The sequence below is a fragment of the Pteronotus mesoamericanus genome, unplaced genomic scaffold (genome assembly GCF_021234165.1).
Source record: "Pteronotus mesoamericanus isolate MK-2021 breed Mesoamerican mustached bat unplaced genomic scaffold, CSHL_Meso_final scaffold_705, whole genome shotgun sequence".
Classification (NCBI taxonomy): Eukaryota; Metazoa; Chordata; class Mammalia; order Chiroptera; family Mormoopidae; genus Pteronotus; species Pteronotus mesoamericanus.
Window position 1 is genome coordinate 4,653,637 of NW_026555326.1, and position 27,624 is coordinate 4,681,260.

The 27,624-nt window shown below is 47.7% G+C and overlaps 2 protein-coding genes across 4 annotated transcripts in view; one reads left to right on the forward strand and one right to left on the reverse strand.

Moving 5' to 3' along the window:
• Window positions 1-1,426: 1,426 nt before the first annotated feature.
• EIF2D (eukaryotic translation initiation factor 2D) lies at window positions 1,427-18,306 on the forward strand. 2 transcript variants are annotated; one of them, XM_054563276.1, is made up of 15 exons: window positions 1,427-1,648; window positions 2,537-2,727; window positions 3,825-3,908; window positions 4,436-4,526; window positions 6,960-7,067; window positions 8,677-8,936; window positions 9,414-9,531; window positions 11,126-11,171; window positions 11,608-11,711; window positions 11,833-11,982; window positions 12,362-12,451; window positions 13,172-13,267; window positions 14,288-14,408; window positions 16,462-16,636; window positions 18,125-18,306. In XM_054563276.1, exons 1-15 carry the CDS (start codon window positions 1,593-1,595, stop codon window positions 18,193-18,195), a joined length of 1,761 nt encoding a protein of 586 aa, XP_054419251.1. In that variant the 5' UTR covers window positions 1,427-1,592; the 3' UTR covers window positions 18,196-18,306. The 2 variants fall into 2 exon arrangements, with proteins under 2 accessions (XP_054419251.1, XP_054419252.1); XM_054563277.1 differs by lacking the exon at window positions 1,427-1,648 and having other exon boundaries at window positions 2,571-2,668.
• A 4,047-nt stretch (window positions 18,307-22,353) lies between these two features.
• Window positions 22,354-27,624, reverse strand: part of RASSF5 (Ras association domain family member 5) — a 71,057-nt gene continuing 65,786 nt past the window's right edge. For both annotated transcript variants that reach the window (XM_054563278.1, XM_054563279.1), the window contains 3 exons: window positions 26,439-26,736; window positions 25,816-25,931; window positions 22,354-24,320 (listed from right to left, as the gene is read on the reverse strand). In XM_054563278.1, the coding sequence (XP_054419253.1) occupies window positions 24,168-24,320; window positions 25,816-25,931; window positions 26,439-26,736 (567 nt within the window). In that variant the 3' untranslated portion in view covers window positions 22,354-24,167. The remainder of the gene's footprint in view (window positions 24,321-25,815; window positions 25,932-26,438; window positions 26,737-27,624) is intronic.

Below are 27,624 nucleotides of genomic sequence, written 5' to 3' on the forward strand. Positions count from 1 at the left end.
GTCTCATGGTTTTTCCGAATCAGGTATTCAGACAGGAAGTAGCCAGTCTCTGCTCTCTGATAGCTGGAGCCTCAGCTGGAAAACTTGAAAACTTGTGGGGTAGGGCTACTTGCTCAGGGCTGGAGGCAGGACCCCCAAGTGTAGCCCGGTTGGGGTGCAAGGGGACAGGGCTCCGTGGCGCTGTCCTCCAGCTCCAGACTTTGGTCTTGTGGCTGCAGTGCTTATGAATAAAGGCCTGCTGGGTCACAAGTGCAGAGAGAGCCCAAGGTGGGGCTGTCCCCTCCGCTGCATTAGGGACCCTTCCAAGAATGGTGTTGGACAGGCACTGTGAGGGCCTGATCCTTGGACAGTCGATGTGGAATTCTCCTTTGTGCAACTATGTCATCTAATAAAGCAATTAGGATTTTTTTCTTGGTAGAGAGACACTCTGCTCTGAAGTTTTCATATGCAAAATTTAGTAGGGGCCAGGACCCCTGGTGTTTAAATCCTTGCCTCCAGGGCACACTGCTGTTCCTCTCAGGGAAATGCAAACTCTCACCCCTGTCTGAGATTGATTTTTTGGGGACTAATATTTACTATTTATTGGAAACTTGCAAAACACTGTGCAACATCTCACATATGTTATCTCAGTTGTTTTCATGGAAGCCCCATGAGGCAGTTATGGTGTCCACCTGTCACAGAGAATACAAGAGTTTCAGAAAGGATAAGCCGTTGGTCCACGTCACACTGCTGGTAGAAGCTACTGTCATTTGATTCTAATCATCTCAGATATCTTTTTAAATAAGCAATATGAGTTAATAAACTCCTAAGTAACAGAATTACTTTGGATACAAAACCCCCAGATAATGCCTGGTCCACAAGGTGCCCAAAAGATGCATACATATGGCCAAAAAATATTTTTAAATAAGACATTTAAAGATCATTTGTAGTTTTTTTTCCTCATAACATGAGGGGCAAATTTGGGACAAAGTGGATTCCCTGTTATTTTATTATCACCCCATGTAAATTAAAAAACAGGGAGTAGAAAATCTTGGAGAAAATCCTGAGACTTTTAGTGTGCAATAAAATGTAAAGATTTAATAAACAAAAGCCCTTAAGAAAAACATTCAAGAGCCCTGCGAGTTTACTAAAACACAAGGGTTGAATTAATCTTGTGGAACTGAACTAAACTGAATGGAACGGGAGTTGGCAAGACTCAGCACACTCCAACAATGATGGCGTGGAAAAGAATACAATGGCTGTTCGCAGGCGCGAGTCTCAGACACCTAAAAGCGCTAGCCCCTTGCGCAAGCGCAGAACCGGGCGGTGGGAGCGGCTGCGAGGACTGGGTGTTCAGGATTCGTCCCGCCTTCCGCTTGCCTCGCGGCGCTCTGCTTCTGTTCCCAGCCCTGCCGCTAGGGGCGGCCGCGGTCTCCGTAGCCGCAACTGCTGCGGGGCTGCGCGGCACAGGTTTCCAGCCGGGCTCTTTTTCCAGCCGGGCCCCAGCATGGCTGCCCCCAGGGCTCCGGGTTGGGGAAGCGCCGCTTTCTCGTTTTCTTGACAACCCCTGGCTTCTGTGCTCTACTTTTCTTCCTCAGGCTATTCCAGCAGACATGTTTGCCAAGGCCTTTCGGGTCAAGTCCAACACGGCCATCAAGGGGTCGGACAGGTGAGGGAAAGAAAGGGCCTGTTCCGCCCACAAGGGCACCCAGGTATTTCTCAAAGCCAGTTGGTCCACAGCCCTTTTTGGGCTGGGTCAGCCGACCTGGGGTGGAGGCTGAGGGTTATACTCGGGGAAGGGACCCCAGGGGCAAGGGCGGATTAGACACACTTTGAGGGCGAAAATGGAAGGTAGGCCTGACATATCTCCCAGGCTGTGTTTTGGATATTCTAGTGAGTTGAAAAGAAAACGTACAGTGCAGCCTAGATTAGGCGTGGAGGATGCAAAAATGAAGGGATAGGGAAGAGCCCCTATCCGCCGAAGAGGTTAGAGTCCCTTGGGAGAGATCAGATGGGGCACAGAAAACTACAGGCATGCAAGGAAAAGTGTCAGTGATTACTTCTGGCAGGAGAGACAGATGGAGGGTGAAGTGGGAGAGGATAAGGCACGTGTGAGAACTGTATCTGTTCAGACAGTGCTGCAAATGCAAATGTCACGTTTCCAATTTTGGAACCAGTGTTCTATAGTTATTCTTTGTGCTCTGGTATAGTTATTTAATCATAATCTGACGGATTTGCCAAGCATCTATGAGAAAGGACTGGATCTGAGGGTTAGACACAGAATCAGGAAGGCAGGGCTGAGATTACAGTGTGAGACCGACTTGAGATGCTCACTGGGTCTCAGTTTTGCTTTCTCTATAAAATGGAAAGACTTGCCCAGGAACATAGAAGGTGAAAATAGATAAGACATTGGATGAGAAACAGAATAGGATGTTTCGGAAGGGTGTGCGAAAATAGGGCATTCTAAATCAGTCTTTCCTTGGCCCTCATAGTTTTATAGTGTGTCCTCAGTCCATCCAGGCAGCATTCGTACCAGGTATTGGTGTGATCTCTGCAGGAGAAAGCTTCGGGCTGATGTGGCAGCTGCTTTCCCCACTCTTGGAACCGATGGGGTCTCTGAGTTAGTACCTGGAAAAGAAGAGCTCAACGTTGTGAAGTTGTATGCTCACAGAGGGGATGCAGTGACCGTGTACGTGAGTGGTGGTAATCCCATCCTATTTGAACTGGAGAAAAATCTATATCCGACAGGTATGGCAGTAGGATGGAGGTGGCCATTACTATAGTCCTTGCCTACTATGTGTTTCTCCTTTTTTCTTCCAATAACCTCTCTTCCTTAAAACAAACAAGTTGAAAATCTCCCCATACCATTCCTAAAGATCTTTTTGGACCCAGTGTCCCTAGAATTGGGTCTTTCAAGAGCAGAAACTGCTATAGGAGTGAGGAATAAAAGGAGCTAATGCAGAAAAGGGGTGGTTGCCAAGGGAAATTCTGAGATGACGGAACAAGTTTATAGTAGGTTAATTAGGGATGGAGCAGAGGTCTTGAAAACAGTGGCATCTCATGGCATGAATCTTTCTGAAAACTACCACTAGCAGGATTTTCTTAATGCACCAAAGAGATACTGTTACAGGAAAGAAGCTGGATTAATTAAACTACGTACTGCACTGACTTAGTGATGTACTTCAGTCAGGATACCTCACAGGGGGTCTTTCTTAGGCTCTGCCTGGCTCTCAGGGTTCTCTGCTTTCTCTCTTTGTCACAGGTCTCAGAGACTCAGTGTTCTTTGTTTGTTTTCTATAGCTACTGACACCTAGAAAGTCACTCGGGCCTTTCTTTCTCCAAGTTTGGCTGAAACAGTATAATGCAGTCTCCTTCGGCCACTCCTACCCAACCTCTCTTTACTGCTGTACAAACACAGGCCTTTCTGATTTAGAGTATTATTGTTAATCCCTATGGAAACAAAATAAAAATAATAGACATGGGAAAGTTTCAGAATTTCTTACAGGGTGGGGCCCTGTTTTTAGGTTACTTACTTCTGAGGTAATAAATGGAATCCTCATTGGGTCTGTGTCCCCATTTTTATCCACTGTGGCCATTTTCTGCTAGTGCAATCCAGGTGGAATAATAGGTGCCTCCAAATCTCAGGTGACATCCAATTTCTTAAGTCTCTGTCTTCTTTAAGAATGAATTCTCTGTGAGTATCCCCTCAACAACCTTCTTGCTAGCTTTGAGCTGAGTTTCTTTTCTATATCCTAATTAAATCAACCTTGGTTTTTGGCTTTGCCAGTGTCCCAGGGGATTGACTCTTTGGCCGTTAAATGTTTTCTGGATCTCTTTTTGGACAGTGTACGCCCTGTGGTCATATCCTGATCTTCTACCAACGTTCACAACATGGCCTCTGGTGCTCGAAAAACTGGTGGGGGGTGCAGGTAAGGATTTTCCTATATTCTGGCTACTGGTTGAAACCTACTTAGGAAGGGCCAGCTACTTTAAGAGATGTGCCTGTTTCCTGAATTCATATGTTTGAAGAATGGAGTTTATCCCCCGTGTGTGTTATGTCTTGCATTTGGCTGCTTCCATGAGCCCTCTGGACTTCTCTGACTGTTTGTAAGACTTGAATAAGATAAATGATGTAAAAGCACCTCAGGAACTGCCCTATCGCTACACTGTAAATCAACAAGCTGAACTTAGGAAACCAGGATAAGATAGATTGTGGAGCTGGACCCTCAACTTGGTGCTTTGATATCACCACTGGCACCCCCCTCCCTCTCCTCCCATCCCCTGCTGCATTGGGAAAGGGTCTGCTACTCACGTTGCCATTTTTAATTTGCATTATGAATAATATAGTTCATAATTATATTAATAAGTGTTTGTTACGCGAATAAATAAACGATGAAGTTAAACGTGGAATTAGATGGAAGCAGAACATGAATTGTGATGCTTCTGTTTGCTGCAGATTTGATGCTGCCAGGACTAGTGGTACCCCCTGCTGGTCTGCCTCAGGTACAGAAGGGTGACCTCTGTGCCGTTGCCTTGGTGGGAAACAGGTACTGTGCCAGCCAGCTGTGCCTTTTGGGCAAAAACTTAAGTAAAACTGGGGAGGGGGTTGGGAAGTGACAACTTTTCAAAGCATATGGATAAAGGATTAAGAGCAAAAAACCAGATTCTTCTGGAAGAAGCAGAAAGTCACAATGAGATGGACGTGTGGGTTGTCCACACATCTGGGCCAAGTGTATTTGCTGCTGCTGCTGCTTTTTTTTTTCTTTTTTTAAAATAATTTTAGATTTATAGAAGAGTTGCAAAGATAGTAGAGAGTTCTGATACACCCAGCTTGCTGTAATTATAACATTTTGTATAAAAATAGTTTAGTTATCAAAGCTAAGGAATTAATGTTGGTACAATACCATTAACACAACTGCAAACTTTATTCCAGTTTTGCCACTAATGTCTTTTTTTTTGCTTTTCAAATATTCAGTCTAGAATACCACAGTGCGTTTAGTTGTCGTGTCTTCTTAGTCACCTGTCTGCCATTTTTCTGGTCTTTCCTTGTCTTCCCTGATCTTGGTTGATACTTTCCCTCCATCACCCACATCATCATCCTCATCTTTTAATTATTTCAGTAGCTTTATTGAGATGAACTTTACATACTATAAAATTAACCTGTTTCAAATGTACTTTTCAATGCTTTTTAGTATATTTACAGTGTTCAGCCATTACCACTGCTATTTAAAAATAATGGTAATATAAGATGTAATAAAATGAACAATTCTGAAAAATCAAAAACCGTCTTATCTCACCATCCTTTTCTCCTAGTAGCCATCATCATTTTGAGGCCTATATTTGCCAACCTTCTTCAATGCATAGATACGTGCGCATATAAAAATTATTTAGGGTTTAAAAATACAAACAGAATTATACTTTATCTGTGTTGTTTTTCACTTAAGAAATCATGGGCAGTTTCCATGTCAGCAAGCCCAGATACACCGAATCTTTTCACCTGCCGTGTGGTGATGGAAGAGGTCCTCTCCTAGTGGATATTCTGCTATCTCCAATTTGTCTCTGTCAGAAACAATATCTTACTGATGCCTCCTGGAATACTAGTGCCATTGTTTTTCTAGAGTAGATACTATTGCCCTGAGAAAAAGCTGTATTAGTTTTCAGTCCCACCTACGGGACGTGATTTCCCTACATTGTCACCAACACTGGATATGATGGGTCACTTTCATTTGTATCATCTTGAGTGAAAAATGACATCTCATTATTTTACTCATTGCTGTTTTCAGAAAGAGAGATTGAAAGCATGGGAGGGGAGTCAGTGTTCAAGGATCTTATTTTTGCTACTGATATACTCCCGTTTGCCTTGAACCTTTGGAACCAAGCACCTAGAAATGTTTCCTTCCTTGTTTACCTGTAACAAAACTTGTGGTTGAAAAGAATGGTGGTGTCAACGTTTTTCCCTCTAGTATTCTACTGAAGAGAGAGTAAAACTCCATCAATGTGTATTTAGCCTGCTCAGTTTGGCCTTTAGAATGCATACGGGGATGATGCACGGGGGTGGCTTGTGGCGGGGGATAAGGGTACAAAGAAGTTTGTTGATACTACAAGCCATGTTTGAGACTGAAGTTCCCGAGTCATTGACTCAAAGGTGGGAGGAAAAGACCCCCATCTCTTAGAAGCTGGGGGCAAAAAACAAATTCAAAGTTTCTGTGGCAGTAATTGACCTATGGCACAGGAAGTGGAGCCACCAAGTGAGCAAACATGTTTTTAAGTTCAGGTGTTGGAACTCTGCTCTTGAATCTTCTCCCTTGGGCCTAGCTGACCTTCCCCCACTGTTCCCAGCTGGTCTCCGGTCCTAACAGGCTGTGTGTGTGCAATGCTTGAGTAACACTGGGATGACAGAGTTCCCGTTTGGGCTTTGGAAGTTTTTGTAGTTACTGTAATTGTGGTTGTTTTTGACATTTTGGACACACCCCATTCTTAGAGAGTTACACAGAGCAAGTCCTGTTATAAAGAGCCAAATCCGAAGGAACTATTGGTGCCACTATTTCTCTCTTCCCTCTTTCCTGTGACATCCCTCAGCCTCACTCATGGCATATGAATGGCCTCCCTCCTGAACTTTGGTATTAGATGGCTATGCCTTCTTCAAGGTAGAGTAAGTAAGGTATATTTTTGAAATTAAAGATACCCTGTCATAGATTTAAATGTCCTGATTGGGTTTAATTAGGAATAAAACAAAAAGTGACAACATCAGCAGAGGAGTTACTTATAAGAAAGGGAATAGTCGGTCAGGGAATTCTTGAAAGTCATATTTATAGGTAATCTGAAGAAAATTGAGACCGGACTGAGTTTAGTTTTGTGAATCCAATGGATGCTTCAGATTTGCAACTGTGGTGTTTTTAGCGTGTGTGTGGAAAGAGGGCCCTGACACGCGCCCCCTGGAAGACCCTCCCTGACCCTCGTCTCTGGCCTCCTCTTTCTAGAGCCCCCGTTGCCATCGGAGTTGCTGCCATGTCCACGTCTGAGATGCTGGCTTCAGGCCTGAAGGGAAGGGGCTTCTCCGTGCTCCACACATACCAGGACCACTTGTGGTGGGTTCAGTGTTTGTCCTGTTTCCCTGCGAGCTGCGCGGGTGGAAGGAGCATGGGCCTGCGTTCAGAAGTGAGAGTTTTGGTCCCTGCCGTGTCCTGAGGCAAGTTGCTGACCCCAGACATTAATTTCCTTGTTAAATGTAAAGAAATAATTTTCTTTTTTTGCCTGTTTACAGAAAAAAATACAGAGAACTTTGATTGTTTTCTGGAGGGATTACAGAATTCTAGGCCTGGAAGAAGGCCATAGGATTGTCTGCGCTGCCTCTCCGGACAGTGATAGTTTTATGGTGATAGATGTGGCTGATCTGGCCTTATCCGCCGTGCACATTTAGGCATCTTTCAGCCTCGTGGCGAGCACTCAGAAAGTCTCACTTCTGAATCCAGCTCTAAGCGGAGAATATCCTCAGGCACCAGGGTGATGATTACTATCATGTCGTTCAGGTTTCACATCCCAGATCTCCTCTCCGGTCACTTTCTCACTGTAGCAATTGCTTTCTGGAGCCATATACCAGTTTACTTCCTGATTATTTTCTTGTCATTTTACCAAAACAGTAAATAGTGCTTTCTCTAGAAAGCGCTATACCTGGTCTTTGGGCCAAGTGTTGTGGCCTGCTGGTGTAGATTCATTCTTCCATTTTCTGCCCTCTTTTGGAGTTGCTCATTTCACAAGTATTGGGTAAGCCCTGCCTTGCGGGGGGTACAACCTCATCAGCCTGTGCTTAGCAGACATTTGAGAGCTGCTTACTGATGTTCTCCCAGCACCTTGTTTTCTAATGGTCTGATCAACGTCAGTCAAGGTCATGTTGTCTTAAGTTGTTTTATCAGTGGCTGCCTCAGCCCACACTACCCCCACCTTTTAAAAATATTTATGTTATTGACCTGATCAGAATAGGTTAATAATACACTCTAGCCTCATTAGTTACAATACTAATAAGCTTTGCTGCAGGTGTTAAGTAAAACATCGTTTGATTTGCATAACTTTGGATAAGATCATCCTTTGTGCTTTTACTTCTTTCCACGCTCTGCTATGTGGCAGTGCTCTTTTTTCTCTCTCCCTAAGGCTTAGTGGTATAAAACCATTGTAATCTCCACTCTGCAAGTTAGATGCGTTCTGATTTAACGCAGAGCAAGTTTTGCAATCCTTGAGCTATCCAGGTGTTTGTAATTTGTTACATCCTGTGAGCCTTGGGTGTTTGTATTTCTCTAAACTAGTCCTACAGATAGATGCATTTGTGATCGTAATTTTGTTATTCAAAATATTTTTTTAATTTTTAACTTGTAGGGACAGAATATTGGGGGGAGGGTTCTCTTTTAAGGACTTTTTCTTTCATCTTTCTCTGTTCCCAGACATGTATTTAATATTATTATTCCTTTGAGATGGGGAGGAGTCCAGACTTACTCTCTCCATTTCAGAGATAAGGAAACTTAGGCATGTGAATTTTCTGGGCCCAGAATTGAAAATAGAGTTGAGATGAGAGCACAGGTTCCCTGCTCTCTCCTGGATACCCCTGCCTCGATGGCTCTTACTCTGAACTCCTGGCTGACCCCTGACCCAGGCTGGAAAGTGCTGTGGTTGCTACGTGGTGTTTCTGACATGAGATTTTTCCAGGCGATCTGGAGACAAGTCCTCTCCGCCTTTCATTGCCCCACTGGCCCTGGATCACCCAGATGTCAGTGAAGAGAAGGGGTCTGTCCAGGAAGACCCCACCCTGCAGGAAGATTTGAGGCACCTGACTCTGGAGGGAGAGGAGGAGGAGAACAATGGGGAGAATCAGCAGGCGTGTGGGAAGAAAACGCTCCCAGGAGCCTCAGAAGACCTGAGTGTTGGGGGCCTGAACCCGGACCCCACAGACAGCAAGATCCTTCAAGGTACAGTTGGGAGCAGGGAGTAGGAAGGCCGTCTCCTCTCAGCTTAGGAGACCGAAGCGCTACGCTGTCCCTCCAACGAGAGCGGCACCGAAACTCTGGGAGAGGAGCGCACATCCTTATTTTTGATGAAGGTGGTGCAACAGCCTTTTGAAATCTCACCAGGGAGTCCCCTCCACAGAAGTCGTCTTTCCCTGGGTGTCAGTCTGCCCTGGCCTTTGGACTACTTTCAGCTACCGAGCCTGTAAATTTTCTTCCTGTCAGAGAGGCATTGGCTCCTGGCTGGGTGGAACTTTGTGCTTGACCCCTTCTCGGGGTCAGCCCTCTTTAAAGGCTCTGTGCTCCAAGAGCCTGGGACCTTTGGGACCCGGGAATGGGTTCCGTCACCAGGAAAAGGGTGAGGCAAGGGCAGAGCTGGGCGGGGAGCACCAAGCATTCTGTATCCCCCAGGAGGGGTGTGGTTCTTGTCTTTTTCTGCAGAGCAAATGGATGAACTGTTACAGCAGTGCTTCTTGCATGCTCTGAAATGCCGAGTCAAAAAGGCCGACCTCCCTTTACTTACCAGCACTTTCCTCGGCAGCCACGTGTTCTCCTGCTGGTACGGAAGGCATGGCGTGGGCCAGCCACTGGCGCGGGTCTCTGTCTTATTCCCTGGTAGTGGGTCGGGAGACGGCTGCTGGGGACACTGGTTGAGGGACATGCTGCGGGAAGAATGGAGTAAGGGATTGATCTAGCAAATATAGTAGGTCCTAAGTTTTAAAAACTTAGCCAGTGGAAGGATGTAAAGCAAATAAAGGTTAGGACTCCCCAAATTCTCAGAGCGCTGCCTCTGCTGCGTGGCTCTCGGTCATCTTGCACGAACCGGGCAGCGCGTCCTGTCCAGGAAGGGTCCGGAGCAGCCTCTGTCCGGAGGCTTCCTTTGGAACTGTGAGCCCCCTCACTCTTCTGAATAGCAGGTGGGCCAGGTTAGGCTGCATCAGGAGGAAGAATTGGTATGAACCCCCCATCGCTCCCCCAAGCACAAGCCACCGGGAGAGGGAGTGTCGCATGTGGACAGGGCCTGACCCACCTCGGTTCAAAGGCCAGCTCGCAGGGTGCTGCCGCAGTGCACGCGAGCTCGCTGCTGGGCTCCTCCGAGCCCTCGTTTCAGCACTTGCCGGATTGCTGTCAAGATTGAATAGCCTGACATTTAGTAAGCACTTAATAAATGACCTATCAGGAGATTCGCTTATTGATTTTTACCTGAGACTGAACTCCTCCCACCCCCCCGGCCCTCTGTTTTGTGAAAAGTGGTCTTACTGTAATTCCCTCCTATTTACATGTGGGCTTTGTAAGGCATCCTACCTAGACAAGAGTGGGATGTGGAGCGTGAGGCAAGCACTTGGTCATTTGTCCTGACCTTGTTGGGTGGCATGTAACTCGGACCCTGGAAGGTGCTCTATGTAGAGCTTCGTAGCCTGGGGTGGTGTCAGGAGCCCTGCTGCTATTGTGTGGCACATGTTCAGAGAAGATGTCCGTTTTGGGGAACGGAAGTGATTACAGCTTTGACTAGGAGCCTCCCCCGAAATCTCGTAGCCCTAGGGCCGGAATCAGCAAACACATTCTGTAAAAAGCCAGACAGTAAATATTTTAGGCTTTGCAGGCCATAGAGCCTCTGCTGCAACCCCTCCTCCTACTGTAGCAGGAAGGCAGCGCAGGCAGTGGGGTGGGCCTGCAGGAGCAGTTTGCGGAGCTCACTTCCCACTGTGAGCTCCGCGTGGGAAAGATTCGCCTTGATGTGGGACTTCTGAGGCTACAGGTTGTCTGGTTTGAGAGGAATCCAAAGCTATACCCAGGACAATAGCCACTAGCCACATGTGGCTATTTAAATTTAAGTTAATTAAAATTAAATAAAATTTAAAATTTAGTTCCTTAGTCACATTAGTCACATTTCAAGTGCTTAACAACCACACGTGGCTAGTGGCTATCGTATCGAATAACAGAGAACATTCCATCTTTTTGGAGGAGCCTGTCAGACAGCAGTGATCTAGATAATCCAACTCCCCCCCCCCACCCCCCCTGCAGAGGGCGGTGGAACGGAGGCCTCCTCCTGAACCGTGGGGAGGCTGGGGAAGGACCCGCTCCTCTCAGTGTCAGGCAGGTCCCGCGCTACAGCTTCGTTCGCTTAACTCGCCTTTTCCATCTGCCATCAGCCCTGAAGGACGGCAGCTGGACATAAAGAAGTCGAGCTACAGAAAGGTGAGCCGGCAGCCCGTGCACACCCGCAGCGCTGTGTGGAACCCGCCTGACGGGGGCTGGGCGAGCCCTGGGGAAGCCCTTTCTCCAGGGCTCAGGCTGGAATTAAGCCTTTGATTCCAGATACGGGGCAGGGTGGGGCGGGGCGGGGGCAGGGAGAAGACGTCCCCAGGCTGAGGTGGTTGGGTGGGCACCCCTTCCCCTCTCTCCTCTTGAGCCCCCTTTATATCTGATCAGGGTTCTGAAAGGCTTCACCGCTTAGTCTCGAGCAGCTTCTCGCCCCTTGAGCCTCTGGGCGGGGGCCTCCCAGTTCCTGGTTTGATGAGGGCAGGCAGTGCCCCACGTCCCTCCCCAGGACCTGCCTAGCGCGGTGTCTGGCACCTCCTAGGTGCTCAGTGTGTATGACGAAGTCCCCCACCACGGGCCCTCTCTCCCTTAGCTCTCTAAGTTCCTGCAGCAAATGCAGCAGGAGCAGATTATACAGGTGAAGGAGCTGAGCAAAGGGGTGGAGAGCATCGTGGCTGTGGACTGGAAACACCCGAGGTGAGTGCAGGGGGCCTGGTCACCGCAGCTCGGCGGGCCCCGGGGCACCTGGGCCGTGGACTGGGACTTGCTGAGACACTAGTATAAAATGTGTTTTTTCTTTCCTTCTGCCGGGTTTTAGGATCACATCTTTCGTCATACCTGAGCCCTCCCCGACCTCCCAGACTGTCCCGGAGGGTAGCAGGGAACAGCCCTATCACCCTCCAGATATAAAACCCCTCTACTGTGTCCCAGCCAGCATGACCCTGCTCTTCCAGGAGTCTGGCCACAAGTGAGTTTCTGGAGAGCGGCCCCGCTCTGCCTGCTTGGTGTTCTGGCCTGTAGTTCCTCTCCGCCCGAGTAGTGCTCTTCTGTGACCGGCAACACTCGCGCTGCCCTGCCCTCCCTCCCTCCCAGATCCAGCTCAAGCCTCCTTCCCTGGAAAGTGTCTCTGGACCAAATGAATGAGAGAGTAGGTCTCTCCCTTTTCTGCCTGTAATTATCCTGTACAGTTTACATGGTCCTGCTTACTACCTCAGTCAGAAAAAGGGAAGAAAATAAGAGCTCAGAAAGCTGGGGAAAGCACCCTACTGAGCAGGCAGTGAGTCTTGGAGTTTGCAGATTGTGTCCTGGCCCACCATACACTAACCTCCTGGTCCCTTCTCACCTAGGAAGGGGAGCGTCCTCGAGGGCAGTGAGGTCCGAATGATCATCATTAACTACGCGAAGAAAAATGACCTGGTCGATGAAGACAATAAGAAGTGAGTGGATTGGGAGGAGACTTGATCTGTGTTGTTAGCGTTCACCTTCAGTGGGCTTGGACAGTTTGTGGAGGATGCCTGGGTGGAGGGGCGTGTAGAAATATGTAGGACCAGGGTTTCCAAGCCATGGGCCATGGATGCCTAGAGTTATTGTCTGGGATGTTCAGCTCCATGTATGCTGCCAACATTGACTGTAGACTGAGTAAGTATGGTCTCGTATCTATCCACTACTGATTTGCAAATGTGGGTGCTTATTGTGAGGGATAAAATGCAAACTTTAAGGAATTTACCACAGACATCACAGCTTTTTGGTCTTTTCTGTTTTCTTAGTAACTGGATGCGGAAAATAGACTACTTCTTCTATGGAAGAAGTATTCCATAGTTTTTATTTTTACTTTCAAAAGACATCCTTATCATAAAGTTGTACGGACCTAATTATGGTTAGTTAGTAGCAGAACTGAACCAAGAATCCTGGTCTTTTTTGAATTTTCCCATCCCACTTTCCCCTCCACTGCCTGCTTCTCCCTTGTTCTAGGAAAGCATACTTCTACCTCCCATCCGCAGGATGCATTGCTTCATGGACTGTGGTACCACTTTTGTTCCAATAATCCTGAATGACTATACAGAATATTATGATCAGAGGGGAGTCCCGAGCTGGCCCTTGGGCCACAAGGGGCGGGGTTGAGATTTCTTTATTAATAACCTCTTCTTTCCCTGTAGTCTCGTGAAACTGGATCCTATCCTAAGTGACTGCATCTTAGAGAAAAGTGAGCAGTACACAGTCATGAAGCTTCCATGGGACAGCCTTCTGACGAGGTAGTGGGGATCGGCAGCCCCTGTCCAACATTTCGGCCCCCTGCCCTTAGTATCTATCACATTGAACTTTAGAATCATCACTATTTTAGGCTAGGCCTTTGTCCCAGAATTCTTACCATGTCAGTCAACATAAACAGTCTTGGGGATTCTGATGAGGCAGGTCTTTGGAACTATACAAGCCAACACAACATAGGAGAACTTGAGAGGGAGAAAGAGAAAGAACCCTAATTAAAAATAAGAACTTAAAGATTTAGAAGCAAATAGAAGGCTGAGGGGGAATTGTCTTGAACTCTACAGAGGTAGATCCTTATACTCATTTCCACAGAACCAAAACTGAAAATAATTTGTATCAGGAGTTTGCAAACCTGCAGCCATGGGTCAGATCTGGCCTGGTCCCTGTCCTGTAAATAGGGATTTATCAGAACACAGCCACGCCCATTTACTTCCGTACTGTCTGCGGGCAGCTTTCGCCACAGTGGCAGAGTGGTGGCAACCTTGTGGCCCTTAAAGCCTAAAATGTTCACTGTCTGGCCTTTGCTAAAAAAAAGGTGGTCAAAATCCATATATATGACAGCCAGAGAAAATGTGATTAGATAAAAGCGGAAATTTGGAAAAGGCATCCTGTAACAGACGCGTTATGGCAGCCTATCAGAAATGTGGCGTGGTACTTTCCCAGGCCGGGTAAGGTGGGGTTTTGAGACGGGTAATACACTCTGTAGAGAAACCTGGGCAAATTCTCAGAGGGCCAGGCCAGTGACAGTTGCCGGCGGTTCACATCGCTGATGTTCCTTTCCCTGAATACTCTAGTGGGTCTCGATTTCGGCTGCACCTGGAGAGCTTTAAAATATGTGTAGGCCCGGTCAGTTTCTGATTTAATTGGTCTGGGTGCAGCTCCCTAGGTAATTTGAATGATTCTAATGCGCAGCCATAGGCAAGCTGCTGCCTGCTGGGGTGGAGCGTGCGCACATGTTTCCTGTTTCCTGGTTTTATCAGTCTATAACTCATTGACGCCCATTTCAGATGTTTGGAAAAATTGCAGCCTGCCTATCAAGTGACCTTTCCTGGACAAGAGCCCATTGTGAAGAAAGGCAAAATCTGCCCAATCGACATCACCCTAGCACAGAGAGCTTCTAATAAAAAGGTAATTTTTAAAAAAGACACAAAGTTTGAAGATGATGATTAATGTTCCTTCTAAGTTCTGGTCTCTCTCTAAAGTGATTGGAGGTTTCTAAATGGACCTCAAACCCCTCCAAGGTGATTTATAAAACACCCATGTTTGTGTGACCAGGCCAGGCCCTTATAAAACAGATAAAGCTGACCCCTCACTCACTGCCCTCTAGGATTTTGTGCCAGGAAACTGGCCAGAACCTGGTTCCAAAGGTAAATAAGATTTCGTTTTTTTCTTAGAACTATGTTACAGGCTTTCAGCTCTTATTCATTCGATTACCTCTCAGGCCTTGCTCAGTGAAAACAACTCGTAAAGAACTGCTAAAGGAACTAACTGTGTTTAGTTTGGCCACACAAAGTCTTAGGGAGCCTCTCTTCAAATGCGTGAAGAGCCGCCCTCGGGCAAGGGAGCCTGCCTCTTCTGTGTGCCCTGAGGAGGCAGCAGCGGGCGATGGGCGGAAGTCCCAAGAAGACAGCCTTGGGTTCAAAATAAAGAACTTTCTAATAATGTGTGGTTATAAATGTGGACTTTGGGATTAGAGACATGGGTGCAAATGTGGCCTTTGCCTCGCTGCTTGGCCTTGCGCAAGTTACTTAGTGTCTTTTTGCCTGAGTTTCCTTATGTAAAAAGATGGGAATAATACCTACCTTATAAGGCACTCTGAGGATCAGTGAAGGAATATACATGGGTGAAGTACTTAGAATAGTATTTGGCTGATAAACATTCAATAAATGAGGACCAATGATAACCTTAATAATCATTAAGATGAGTAATGGTAATCATTAGGAATAGCTATTATTTGAGTATATAATTTATGTGCCAGACTCTATACCGAGCAATTTCTGTATATATTGGCTTATTTAAACACTCAGTTTTATATTAATAATAATTAGAATTGTCCAAAATTAAAATTGGTGCTTTCTAAAATAGGAAGTTGTTTTCTGGAGGTCTGCAAGCAAAGATTAGGCGGCTACTTGTCAGGGTTTCACGCATCTGTCGGGGGCTGGAATAGACATGACTTCCAGTGTCTTACTGATTCTGAGATTGTCTAGGGCTGGAAGCCTTGGCAGATGTAGGTTATGTGGAGCTTTGTGGACTTTACTGAGAGCAGCCCCCCCGACCCCGTCCTGAGGGTGACGCAGTCTACATCTCCAGTCGTGAATGGGCGAGAACTTGTCTTAAAGAAATGGGCAGAATTGTGTCTTTTAAAAAGTATTAATATTCCTTTTCATCTCAAAGTCACCTACTTGTCATTTGTGAGGTTGATGAAAAATAGAAAAATGCATGTGTTACTGATGAGATATTAAGAATTATTGTTTATTTTTAGGTGTGACAATAATTTCATATTTATGTTTTTAAAAGCCCTTATGTTTTGGAGACACATACTGAAATATTTGTGGATGAAATGACCAGATGTCTAGCAGGGTTTGCTTTAAAGTAATGGGGGGGGGATAGATGGATCAAGGTTGGTTATGATTTGATAACTGTTGAAAGTGGTGGCGGGCACATGGGGGCTTGTTCTACTAGTCCATTCGGTTTTAAATTCTCTGTAATAAAAACACCTTTTATAAAATCTATGTTATATGTGGGATAGAGAATATTTATGCCGCTAATATACAGGGTCTGGCAAAAGTAAGGCCTGACTGAGTGTGGTTGGCGAGGTAATAATATGGGTGTAACAAGTTATAGTTTTTTTAAAGTCCTTTTTGCCTATAGTTTTAATTTGAACATTTCACCCAGTATGTCACATGGTGTGCTTGAGTGTGCTATTGTTATGTTATAGAATTACATGCTTGTGATTTTGTAATAAAAAAGGGGCGTTAGTTGTGCCAGACCCTGTATAAAACATATATTAGAATGGGCAAGAAAGAACCAAATTAGAAGTACAAAAATAAATTATTGGGATGAAGAGATGCCGTGCTTGTGAGGATGGCGACCCCAGGGTGACGAGGCTGCTGAGGCTCCGAAGGCCCTCTGGAAGGAGGGCACATCGTCTGCGCCTGCCATCGGTCTTTTGTCCCCCCAGGTGACCATGGTCCGGAATTTGGAGGCCTATGGTCTGGACCCGTGCACAGTGGCTGCCATCCTGCAGCAGCGATGCCAGGCTAGCACCACAGTCAGCCCTGCCCCTGGGGCCAAGGACAGCCTGCAGGTCCAGGTCCAGGGAAACCAGGTCCACCACATCGGCCGGCTGTTGCTGGGTGAGCATCCCCTCGGGAGACGCAGAGCCGTTGATCTGCCTTGGCAAAAATCATGCCACCAACCCAACTCACTCTAGTTCTCATAATACCCCCACGTATATGGCCACATCGTTTTTACCAGCCAGCAACAGGTGGAGCTATTGTTTGAACAGAGAGATCCTTTGGCCTCAAGTTCAATGCTGCTTCCACCGTCCTATTAGAGAACTTTTCCTTCTGGTCCTTCTCTTTTTATAAACTTTTGTTAAACACCCAAACTGCGTTAGGCACTTTGCTGGGCTTTTTGCAGGTATGATCTCTTAATCATAATGATGCTGCAGCACTGTTTCTGTTTTGTAGACAGGGAAACTGAGGTTCTGAGAGGTTCAGGACCTTGCCCTGAGATAATCAGCTATTGGGTGCTGCCCCTGGGCTCTGAGCGTTGATTTGTCAGACTGCAGAGCCTAAGTTCTTTCAGCCAACTCGGGGTCCTCGGTTCAAACCATCTGCCACATCTCTGCCCAAGCCAGCTTCCTAAAACAAATGTGATTCTATCACTTTCCTCTAAAAAGCTTTTTGTGCCTCTTCAGTGCCTTCAGGATAAACTCTAAGCTCAGAAACAAGACCTCTCAGCCCAGCCGACCCCATCAGGCTCTCTGGCAGCTCCCACGCCCGCTCCCAGGCCTTGGCTGTGCTCGACTTGATGCTGTTGCCCAGACACACAAGCACGTGCACACTTGGGTGCTCCCTGGTGCTCCTCCCACAGCCCCCGTCCGTCCGCTTGACCCTAAAGGCTCATTGGCCAGCTTCGGGCTCATGGGAAGCCTGTCTCAGAGCATGCCCCATTTTTTTCCATTTCCTAAAATTAGCACTTGAAAAATTGCTAATGTAGCACTTGTCTTTGTATTTCTGGTTAGTGTCTGCAGCTTGGCTAGTTTTTTCTACTGTCTGAACTTCCTGCTAAGCATCTTCAGTCAGGGACCTTGCCTTTTTCACCTTTTTTTCTTCATGCTCAGGACCTGGCATATAGAAAATGCTCAATAAGGAAATATATTTTATGATCTAAGGCAGTACTCAGCCGCTAACCTGTAAAATTCAGCCTTTTTAAGTGAAGAGCCCTATATGAAGTGCTGGGGAAAAAAGAGGAAAATAGACAAACATGACTGAACAGACACACACGTTCTCTCCCATGAGAAAATTCTAAATGCCTGAACTACACCTAGCAAGTAGCTATTAACCTGAAAATTACTGAAATACACACGTCAACTTCAAAGTATAAGAAACAGCTCATCGCAGGAGACTTTGCATAGGAGTTGAGTTTGAACTGGGTGTAGAAGAGCAGATCCTGTGGTAGCGATTGTTTGAGCAGAGGCTTGACCACAGGAATGAGCGGGGAGCCCATGGAGGTCAGGGCCAAGGAGGGACACTGCGAGGCCAAGGGGGAGCTCTGGGGGCAGGGCGGGGGAAGCTCGTGCCCCACTGATGCATTTCTGCTTTTTGGATTGATTGTAGAAGAATATCAGCTTCCTCGAAAACACATCCAAGGCCTAGAAAAGGCCCCCAAACCTGCCAAGAAGAAGTGACAGATTCTTGTTTCCTTCAGTCACTCCAGTGGAAAATCAAGCTCTGGGCTGGTCATTTATAGGAGCATTTTCAGCTTTTGCAAATAAAAAATATATCTTTACCAAAATAAATTTTTATTCTAATCTAAATCTGATTTCCCTCATTTCCTCCACTTAGCTAAAATGTACTGAATGTTCAGGTCAGGAGCCATTTTAAAGTGACAGAAGAGGCTGTCGCGGAGACCTTCGTTCTCTTGGTGTCAGTGGTTTTAGTTCCTCCACAGCCTCCAGGGCCAGACAGCCCGTCCAGAGCTCGGGCCAGTGGGGCCTTCCTGTTATTTCGAAGTCCCTCTGCCAGTCGTCCACAGCCCCTTGCTCATCTGTTCCTACCACCTGAACAACCTTCTAGCCCCAGCACAGACCCTTCCTGTCTCTAAAGGGTTATTCGTACAGAAAGCAGAACCCAGCTGTGGTCATCCATCAAGGCAAGAGCTGCAAGGAGTAGCCCTGAACTGCAGCACACTTCAAACTACATAGACATTAGAGACAGTACAAGAACACGAGGACGCGGGTTTCTGTACAATGGCTCTCCCTGAGGGTCAGCACGCTGCCATAGCAGTGGGGAACTGCGGGGTGGCTTCCAGAAGACGGCTTCCTTACAGCGACGGCTCACCCACAAACGCTTTCTTTAGCTCTAAACTTCTTGACCACCTTAATGGGGCTCATGGGAGGGGTCTTTAATTGGTTTTCAGAGGGTCCACGAACTCCCTAAAATGGTATGCAAGATTGTGCTTGATCATTTTCCCAAGAGAGGCTACCAGGCTTTTGTCAAATTCCCAGTGAGATCCCTTGATGCCCACAAAGTTCGGAACCACTGCTGTGGTCCCTACTCAGTTCATGGAAGTCATTTCTGTGACTACAATTCTCCTTGTACAATAGGAAGGAGTAAGGGCTGAGCTGCATTCCTTTGGAGTTCTTTGGTTTTACCATCAAAAAACAATCATACTTCAATTTACATATTTTTTCTTTCTCACTTTCTTAAACTGAGATAAGACAGACTTGAAAATGTTCCAAATATATTTATTCACACATTACCTGTCAGAGCTTGAAGAGAAAAGGACAGGTATGAAACTGTGTATGATGCCTCCTACTTTTTGTTACCAGGCCCAGAATAACAGGCTGCTTCATTGAAACTGTCAGTACACTTAATTTTACTAATCCTCTCTCTGCTGACCTGAGCAGATGGAACTGAGAAAGAGATTTCGAGAAATTGACCCCAAATAAGATTATACCAGAACAAAACCTTTGGACAGTTCGATGTGAGGGAGTACGGTATGTATAGAAGTAATGAAATACAGTCCTTATATGAATAGAAATAACATGTACTACTTTATAAGTCTTTCACAAACATGATTTGATATTTTTGCACAATCTCGAAGGGACTGGAGGCACAGAGAAGTAATGTCTCGCCGTGTTAACTCCTGACAGAGTCACAAAACCAGTGAACAGTGGGCTGGGTCTTAAATGACCAGCCGCCTCGCCGTGGTTTAACCTGTTCTGCGGTGACACGCGGCCACCCGGGACCTGTGCTCTGCACAGTGTTTCCAGGATGGGTGCGCCTTCGCAGAGTCACCTTCCTTTTCTCCTCGTGAGCGCACAGGGACATGTAAGAAGGCAGGGAAGAGTTAGGCTGTGTAATGGTTCTTTTTTCTATGTGCTAAGAGCCAAATCTTCTCTATCAAAGCCAAACTTAGAACTTGGAACTTAATCCCATGTTGTAACGAAATGAGTTTCAATGAAAAGCAGAAACTGGTTCATTTCGAGGTTTTGGCAAAATTATTGAAAGACATGCTCCTTGGAGGTCTCGGGGAACAAACGTTACAGCGGTGCCCCCTTTGGGATCATTTTAAGACCATGTATTGGACACCCCTACCGGGAGGTAGGGGGCGAGCTGAACGAGCGCCGAAGGGCCCCAGCAGCCCAGGCCCCCGTTCACTGCATTACGTGCAGTCAACACTGGAAGGCAGGCAAGAATTTCTTCTGAATAACTTTTATGTGGTTCTTTCCATGGTTACTGAGGTGTTCCTTTCATGGTCGTTAGATAATGCTAAAGTGAAGGGACCATTTTTGTCATCTCATCGCGCCCTCTTTCTCCAGGTGATACGGTCTTAAACTCTCACCCACATTCCTATCTATTTTATCTTTAAATACAGGCATGCCTTGGAGATATTGCAGGTTTCGTTCCAGACCACTATAATGAAGCGAGTATTGCAATAAAGTGAATTGTAATCTTGCTGGTGGAGGATTTAGCCTTTAATTTCTAAAAAACACAACATCTGTGAAACAATAAAACTAGGTATGCCTGTAGTCCTTGGAAATAGAAGGCATACACATGGCCAACAGACAGAAAAAGATGCTCAGCATCAGAGAAATGCAAATCAAAACCACAATGAGAGAGCACCTTGCACCTGTCAGAATGGCTACCATCAAAAAGTCAACAGCTCTGACTGGTGTGGCTCAGTGGGCTGTGCGGCGAACCTAGAGGTCGCCAGTTTGATCCCTGGTCAGGGCACGTGCCTGAGTTGCAGGCCAGGTGTCCCGGTTTGAGGGCATGCAAGAGGCAACCAATCGAAGGTCCTTTCCCTCTCTCCCTCCTCTTCCAAGAATAAATAAATAAGATCTTTTAAAAAAAAAAAAGTTAACTAATAACATGTATTGGTGAGGATGTAGAGAAAAGGGAACCCTCACGCACTGTTGGTGGGAATGCAGACTGGTGTAGCCAATATGAGTAACAGTATGGTGTTTTCTCAGAAAACTAAGAATAGAACTACTGTATGACCCAGCAATTCCACTTCTGGGTATTTATCTGAAGAAAGCAAAACCACTAACTTAAAAAGACATATGCATCCTTGAAATTGCTGCACCATTATTTACAATAGCCAGTATATGGAAGTAACATAGGTGTCCATCGATAGATAATTGGATAAAGAAGATGTGATGTATATAATGAATTATTAGCTATAAAAAAGAACAAAATCTTGCCATTTGTGACAACATGGATGGACCTAGAGGGTATCATGCTAAATGAAATCAGACAAAGACATACTGTATGATTTTACATAAATGTGAAATCTAAAAAAAGAGAAATGAACAAACAAATAGAAACAGATTCCTGGATACAGAAAGCAAACTAAGGGTTGCCTAACAGAAGGGGGTGGAGGATGGATGAAAAGGGTGAAGGGGAACGAGTTATAAACTTCCAGTTACAAAACATCATTCCTGGGGGTGTAATGTACAGCGCAGCGACTACGGTCGGTAGTAGCACGATGATTTTGTACAGTTACAGATGGTTACCAGACTTACTGTATTACTCTGTAAAGCACATAAATGTCAAATCACTGTGTTGTACATCTGAAGCTAATATGTTGTATGTCAACTATACTTGAATTTTTAAAAAAAGAATAAACTGGAAGCAGAAAAAAGAAACAGAAGAATCGTTGCCTCGCTCAGCAGCCTGCCATGAGTTCAATCACCCTTAGCTCGAGAGCCCTCGTCTTTCCTGTGAGAAAGCCCCCTTTCCTCCCCTGTGCTGTGGGGATGTAGAACAGCCAGTCACCTAGGCAGCACCCTCCAGCCCATGTATTTGGACAGTTTTCTTAGGATTATTTGAACAGCAGCCTTCACACCTGTTTGCTGGCAAAAGGAAATCTGACTCCGCCAAGAAGTGTGTGCTCGTCTCGGTTCCCTCCTTCTCTCCCAGCTCCCGTTCCATGAGAGAGGGAAGTTCAAGGACGGGGTCTCCAGTCTGAATCGTTTTTGCAACAAGCTTTTATTACTTTTTTTAAAGCCCCTATAAGAAAGACATTTAAAGAGGAAATGTCCTCAACACAAACACACGGGACAACAGGACGATAGAAGGCACTACCAACAGTCATACCCACCTCTGGGAAGGGAAGGATACTTGATCCATACTGTTTTCGGAGGCTTGGACCTCAGACTTGGTCCTGGGTCTAACTGTGCTTTAGATAAAGTCTGCATTTTACCATAATTTTCTTATTTCATAAACACCTCTATCTCTTTATATATAGCTATACACTTTTATGGAATATATATGTACTTGACTTTTCACTCCTTCTCAAAAATAAAGTAGCCACCTCCATCAGACGGAGGTTCTCAGCAGCATTCACAGCAGTTACAGCAGGAGCTGTGCCTTCTATTACTGGTAAAGACATGCAGCATGAAGGAAGAGGACTCTGCCCACTCCCTTTAATACAGAGCAGGGAGACAGCGTCTTCAAGGGAGTGAAGTGATAAGGCTGAGCATGAGATGGCAGACCACTAGGGTTTTGTGGTTTAAAAAATCTTTCCAAGCTGCTAGTCCATCCTGCTTTTGCAGCTCTGAAGATGAGCACAGTTTGCATGGTAAAGGGGCTGCGTTCCTGCTCGGATCAGGGCAGCGCAGGCTTGGCAAGGGTCAGGGAGGGACGTTCTGAGGCTACACATGGAAACTTAGGCTTGGGCCAACCCAAGAGGAACTTGGGAAGGCAGAGGACATAGACGAAATGGTCTCTCAGAGGCTGGATTGAAAAACCTGCCCTGCTTTAAAAGTTCAGTCTTTCTCCTTCGGTACTGGAATGTCTTTGCAGTCCTGGCTACTTGGTTGAGTTGTTTGGCTAGTTTCCTTTTTAGGTTGGACCGGAACAAGATTTCAGTACAAATGGAGAGTAGGGAATCTGATCCATCCTGTTAATGTGGTTTGACATCACTTACGGGAATCAAAGCCCAGACCCCAGGTTTGACCCTGACCCATACTTGGAGGGAGGGCTCTCCTGGCCTTGGCTCCCACACCACCACGGTCCGCTGCCTGGTGGGGACAAGCCAGCAGCAAAGCTTCACGCAAACTCTCCCTGCTTCTGTCTCTCTGGAAACAAAAAGGCACTGAGGTCAGCGGGAAGGCCAGCCCCAGGGCTCACTGCGCACAGTGCCACGGGCGGCCCCAGCTTCAGAGCAAGGGACTCCAGGTTGGCTGAGTTGGGAGGTTCCCCCTCTGTAGTCAAGGCAGCGCCTCTGGCAGCACCTGGAGATTCCATAGGCCGGGGGAAGAGAGAGACAGCTCTGGAGGCCTCGGGACAACGAAGGCGGTCTGGCCCTCCCCTGATCTCCCGCTGGGGGAAGGCTGGAAACAGCTTGGACACATTTGTTGCAAAGCTGTTTGGTTTTCTCTGACTGCCTGAATTCCATACTCAGCAGGAGACTTCAAAACTGGTAAATAACTGGTTTCCTTTTGGTGAAACCTGAGGATAATGGCAATATTAAATAAAGTTGTAACTTAAGAACAAACAGTTGTTGACAAAGCTGCAGCTAAGCACCACACATAGAACTTTGGGCTCACGTGTGCACAGACTTGGGTGATGAGGGCCAGGGCCAGGCTGCAGCTTCTCCAGAAATCTGAGCCAACCTCTGCTCTAGTGCTCCTGGCCTGAGCATCGGGGGCCAGTGGGGCACAGTCCTTTTATGAGCATAATTCTGCTTTCAGCAGCTTAGCTCAGACCTGCTCAGGAAATATACTACAGCTTTTGACTCATAAATAAAGGTATTGCAGGTGGCAAATAAAGGAGAAATTGAAGAATAAAAGCCAGAGAGAACATATGTCTCTAATCCCTTTTTCTTTTCCTTTGCCGGCTGGCGCGCATGGTTCCAGTTCGGTGATGAGAGAGGCAACTATTTGGTTTGTGAAAGGCTTGCACACAGCAAGAGAACGCCGGTCGTCCTTCACACAAGTGCTGCTTGGCAGGCGCAGATGGGCAGTGCGTGGAGGGGCAGGACCCAGCCCCACGCGCACCTGTCCGTCAGAGGCTGTGCCACATCTGGGACTGCCGGGCGAGCACGAATGCATCCATCGGAGGTGTCCTGAGAAAAAGTGTCTGTTGCAAAATAATAATTAATAATAAAAAATAAATCTGTGGACACTGGGAGCAGAGGAAGCAGGACTGGTTAGCCAGGTTTGCCCTGGGACTCTCTTAAAGCCTCCTCCAGTTTCTGCCTGAACTTGTCATACTTCTTCTGCACTTGTTGAATTTTGTCCTGCTCTTCTTTTTCCAGGATTGTTAGGAAGTTCTGGAGCTCAGGGATGGAGAAGGCATCCCACTGTGAAGCGAGAGGGAGACAGGTTAGAAGCGCCGACCCAAGAGGCCTTGCTGCTTCCACGGCCACACAGTGGCACATGGTCCGCTTCTGAACAGGCAGGTGCAATAAATAATGTTTGGGTTTTCCATGCCATATTAGCAACAAAACTTCAAATCCTGGTATCTTAAGACCAAGAGGTACTAGTCCACTAGCCGATTATCCATATTTTTAATCAATAATCTTAAGTGTTCTCTGTAGCAGCTGAGATCTTAAGAGAGATGCTGGGGCCACCCAGGGCCCCGGCTGGCCTGCTCCAGCTGCCTGCCTGGGTGATAGGAGGCTCCCAATATGCAGACTCTCAGAATTTGGAGCAGAGCTGGACTTGGGCTCAAGAGGCTGGGTTTCAGCCTGAGTCCACCCTGTGACCCTGAGCTCATCCTTCCACCCTTCGCAGCCTGCTTTCTCATCTGCCATGAAATGAAGGTATCTCTCGCCTGTGGCTAGCAGGGCAGATAATGAGATAGCCTGCAAAGCTCTGCAGAACCTGGCTGGCCCGGGCCTGCCGGGAGGGGGCCTGGCCTCTCAGGTGACCCAGGAGCTGAGGCCCCCAGGGGTCAGGGGTTTCAACTCCTAAATTCTTTGAGCACAAAGGAGTAATAAGGTTTATGCGGTTTCTCCCCCACATTGCATACATGAGAAAAACAAAGTCCACAGAGGGAAGGTGGTGTAACGACAGTCACCGAGCTTGTGGCAGCAGAACTAGACTCAGACCCCAGGTCTCTAAATTCCCAGGCCTGTGAGCTTTCCTCTGGGCCAGCAGTGTTCAAACATTTTCAGTAGGAAACTTTTCCAAACAACCACAACTGCCTGGCTAAGGTGGGGAGAAGGATAGAATCCCACTGGCCTAGACCCCTCAAATGTCCAAAGGGACCTCCAAGACCACCCTCCCAAACCTTAGGCCTCTGCAGAACACAGCGACAAACACCGCGAGAACCCCCTGCTGCGGGTCACAGGGCTCCACCTTCCGAACATCCCAGGCCACCGGGGGGCGCCTGTCTGTCTGCTTTCAGCCCAGGTTACACCACCAGATCGGACAGCTCCCCTTGGGGGAGTGCGGTTAATTTTTAAGAACCAGGGAGAGAAAAAAGACTCAAAAATATCTCTGCCCAGTGAAGCCCAGAAATGGCACTTGCTGCGACCTCAGGCACCCCCCCCCCCGACCCCCCAGAGCAAAACAACCTGCGCGGAACCCAAGGCGTTTGTCTGTGCCCTCCCACCCTGAGTCTTCAGAAACAAGGCACACGAAGCCCTGTCTTTCCCGCGCCAGAGCCAGGCCCTGACCAGGCCCCAGGGTCCCGACCATCTGCCCTACCTGGGGCAGCACTCACCCCAGCCCAACTTTCGCAGGTCATTTTCCTGCTGCACCTGTGCTGGGCAGTGAGGGCAGCGCCCACCTGCACCTGCCCACTGTGCCCGAGGGCTATGTTTGTGCAGCAGCAAAGGGCCCCAGGCCTACCTCCACCTCTCCGGTCTCGTTCTCCTTTAGCACAAAGCTGAGGACGTCAGTGTCGGGCCCGGCGAGCAAGCGCAGGTAGAGGGGGCAGTCAGTGATGGAGAGTTTCTGGAAAAGCACTGCAAACCAAGAGAGGGGGCTGGGAGCTCGTCTGGGGAGACAGGGGCCAGGGCCCTGGGTGGGTGGGGCAGAACTGGGCAGAGGCGGGATGTTTATAACACTGGACAAGGTCATCCTTTCCACCTAAGGGAATGAACCTGACAAGAATAAATAAAGGAACAACCTTTTTATCTCTGGTGCTTGCTCAGAGTTTGAAGCATGTTTCCATTCACGTCACCTCTCAAAAGATGAGGAGCAGTGGGCAGACTCTCTCCCATTCCACAGATTAGGAAGCGGGAGCCCTGGGTGTGGTTTCCCTTAAGTCACATACGGAGCGAGGGGCGCAGTGAGCAGCATGAGCGCCCCCTCCGGCATGCGGGTGTGGCCTTCCACAGATCCGACGCCACGCAGATGACCTCACTGCGCTCCCCGGAGAGGGCCACTCCTCCCCTCCAAGCCTGGCAGGTTAGCGGGGGCACGGACAGAGTGGGAAAGGTGGTTTCTAGGGGGAGCTCACGCTCTCATACCTTGCCCATCCTTGTGTATCTGCTTAAAAAGTGCAAACTTCTGGGGGTTGTCCACAACCATGAACTTCTTGAGCAGCCCCTGGATGACCTCACTGACTGTGGTGGTGCTGCTGATATGAAGCTGCTTGATGGCGTCGAGAGGCAGGTAGAAGGACGTCCGCTTGTCTGTGGTGGCGGCCAGGTTCACGTCCTTGATGGCATCGTAGATGGACTGGGGCCGGATCCCGGCCGGTACTGTCACCGGCCGCCGGAGTTTCAAATGCACTTTGATGAAACCCGTGTAGGTGCCATCTTCACTCTGCCCGTGGGGGGAGGTCATACGGGGTCAGGGCAGGTCTGTCTTGCAAATCCTACTTGCCACTTGGGCAACTGCCCCAGGTCCCAGGGACTACAGAGGCCTTTCCTAATAGCGGTGCCACCCCGGCAGCCCCACACCTGATTCCCTAAGCTCCTCCCCGCCTCTGTTGGTCTAGGGGTGCCCAGTGGGCCTCGAGAGGGCGCATAGTATCTGAGTACCAGAGAGGATACTTGGCGCTGCTGTGGCCTTTCCTCCAGAGAGACTCAGGCTGCCTGCCCCTAATCTGCCACCAGACAGATGCTCATCGCCTTAGGGGAGTCCCCACTTTAAAAGGCAGGGTCTGGAGTGGCCTCTTTCCAAAAACCCATTGCCCGCGGGACTGAAACCCAGGCCCACGTGTGACTGGATTTCCTGGGGCCTCCCCTAGGCGAAGCCCCAAAGAGCAGTTGCTGCCAGCCACCAGCAGGGGGCGGGGGTCTCCTACTTTCTTCTCCTCTCCCCTCCTCTGCCCGCTAAGGATGCCTTTCTGAACCTGGCACAACGCCGGTGTCTCCTCCCCCCAGCCTCCCACCCCTGCCTTGCTCAGAGCTCTGCACAATCTAAAGAAGCTTCCCCAGGCACAGGCTGTACTTGTGCGGCCACCAAGAGGAGCTGTGAACGCTCCTTGTGCAGGGCTTCCTGGAGGCCAAGCAGTGCCGAGCCCTTGGTCATTGTACATCATTTAATTCCCCAAAGGGCACTAATATCTCAGTTTTACTCTAAAACCCAGGAAAGTTAAGAAAATTTCCCAAAGTCACAAGTGAAAAAGTGGAAGAGCCAGAGGCTGGATGTGTATCTTACACATCCATTCGGGTTCTCTCAAGTATGCGGGCCCTGGCGGGCGCCCGC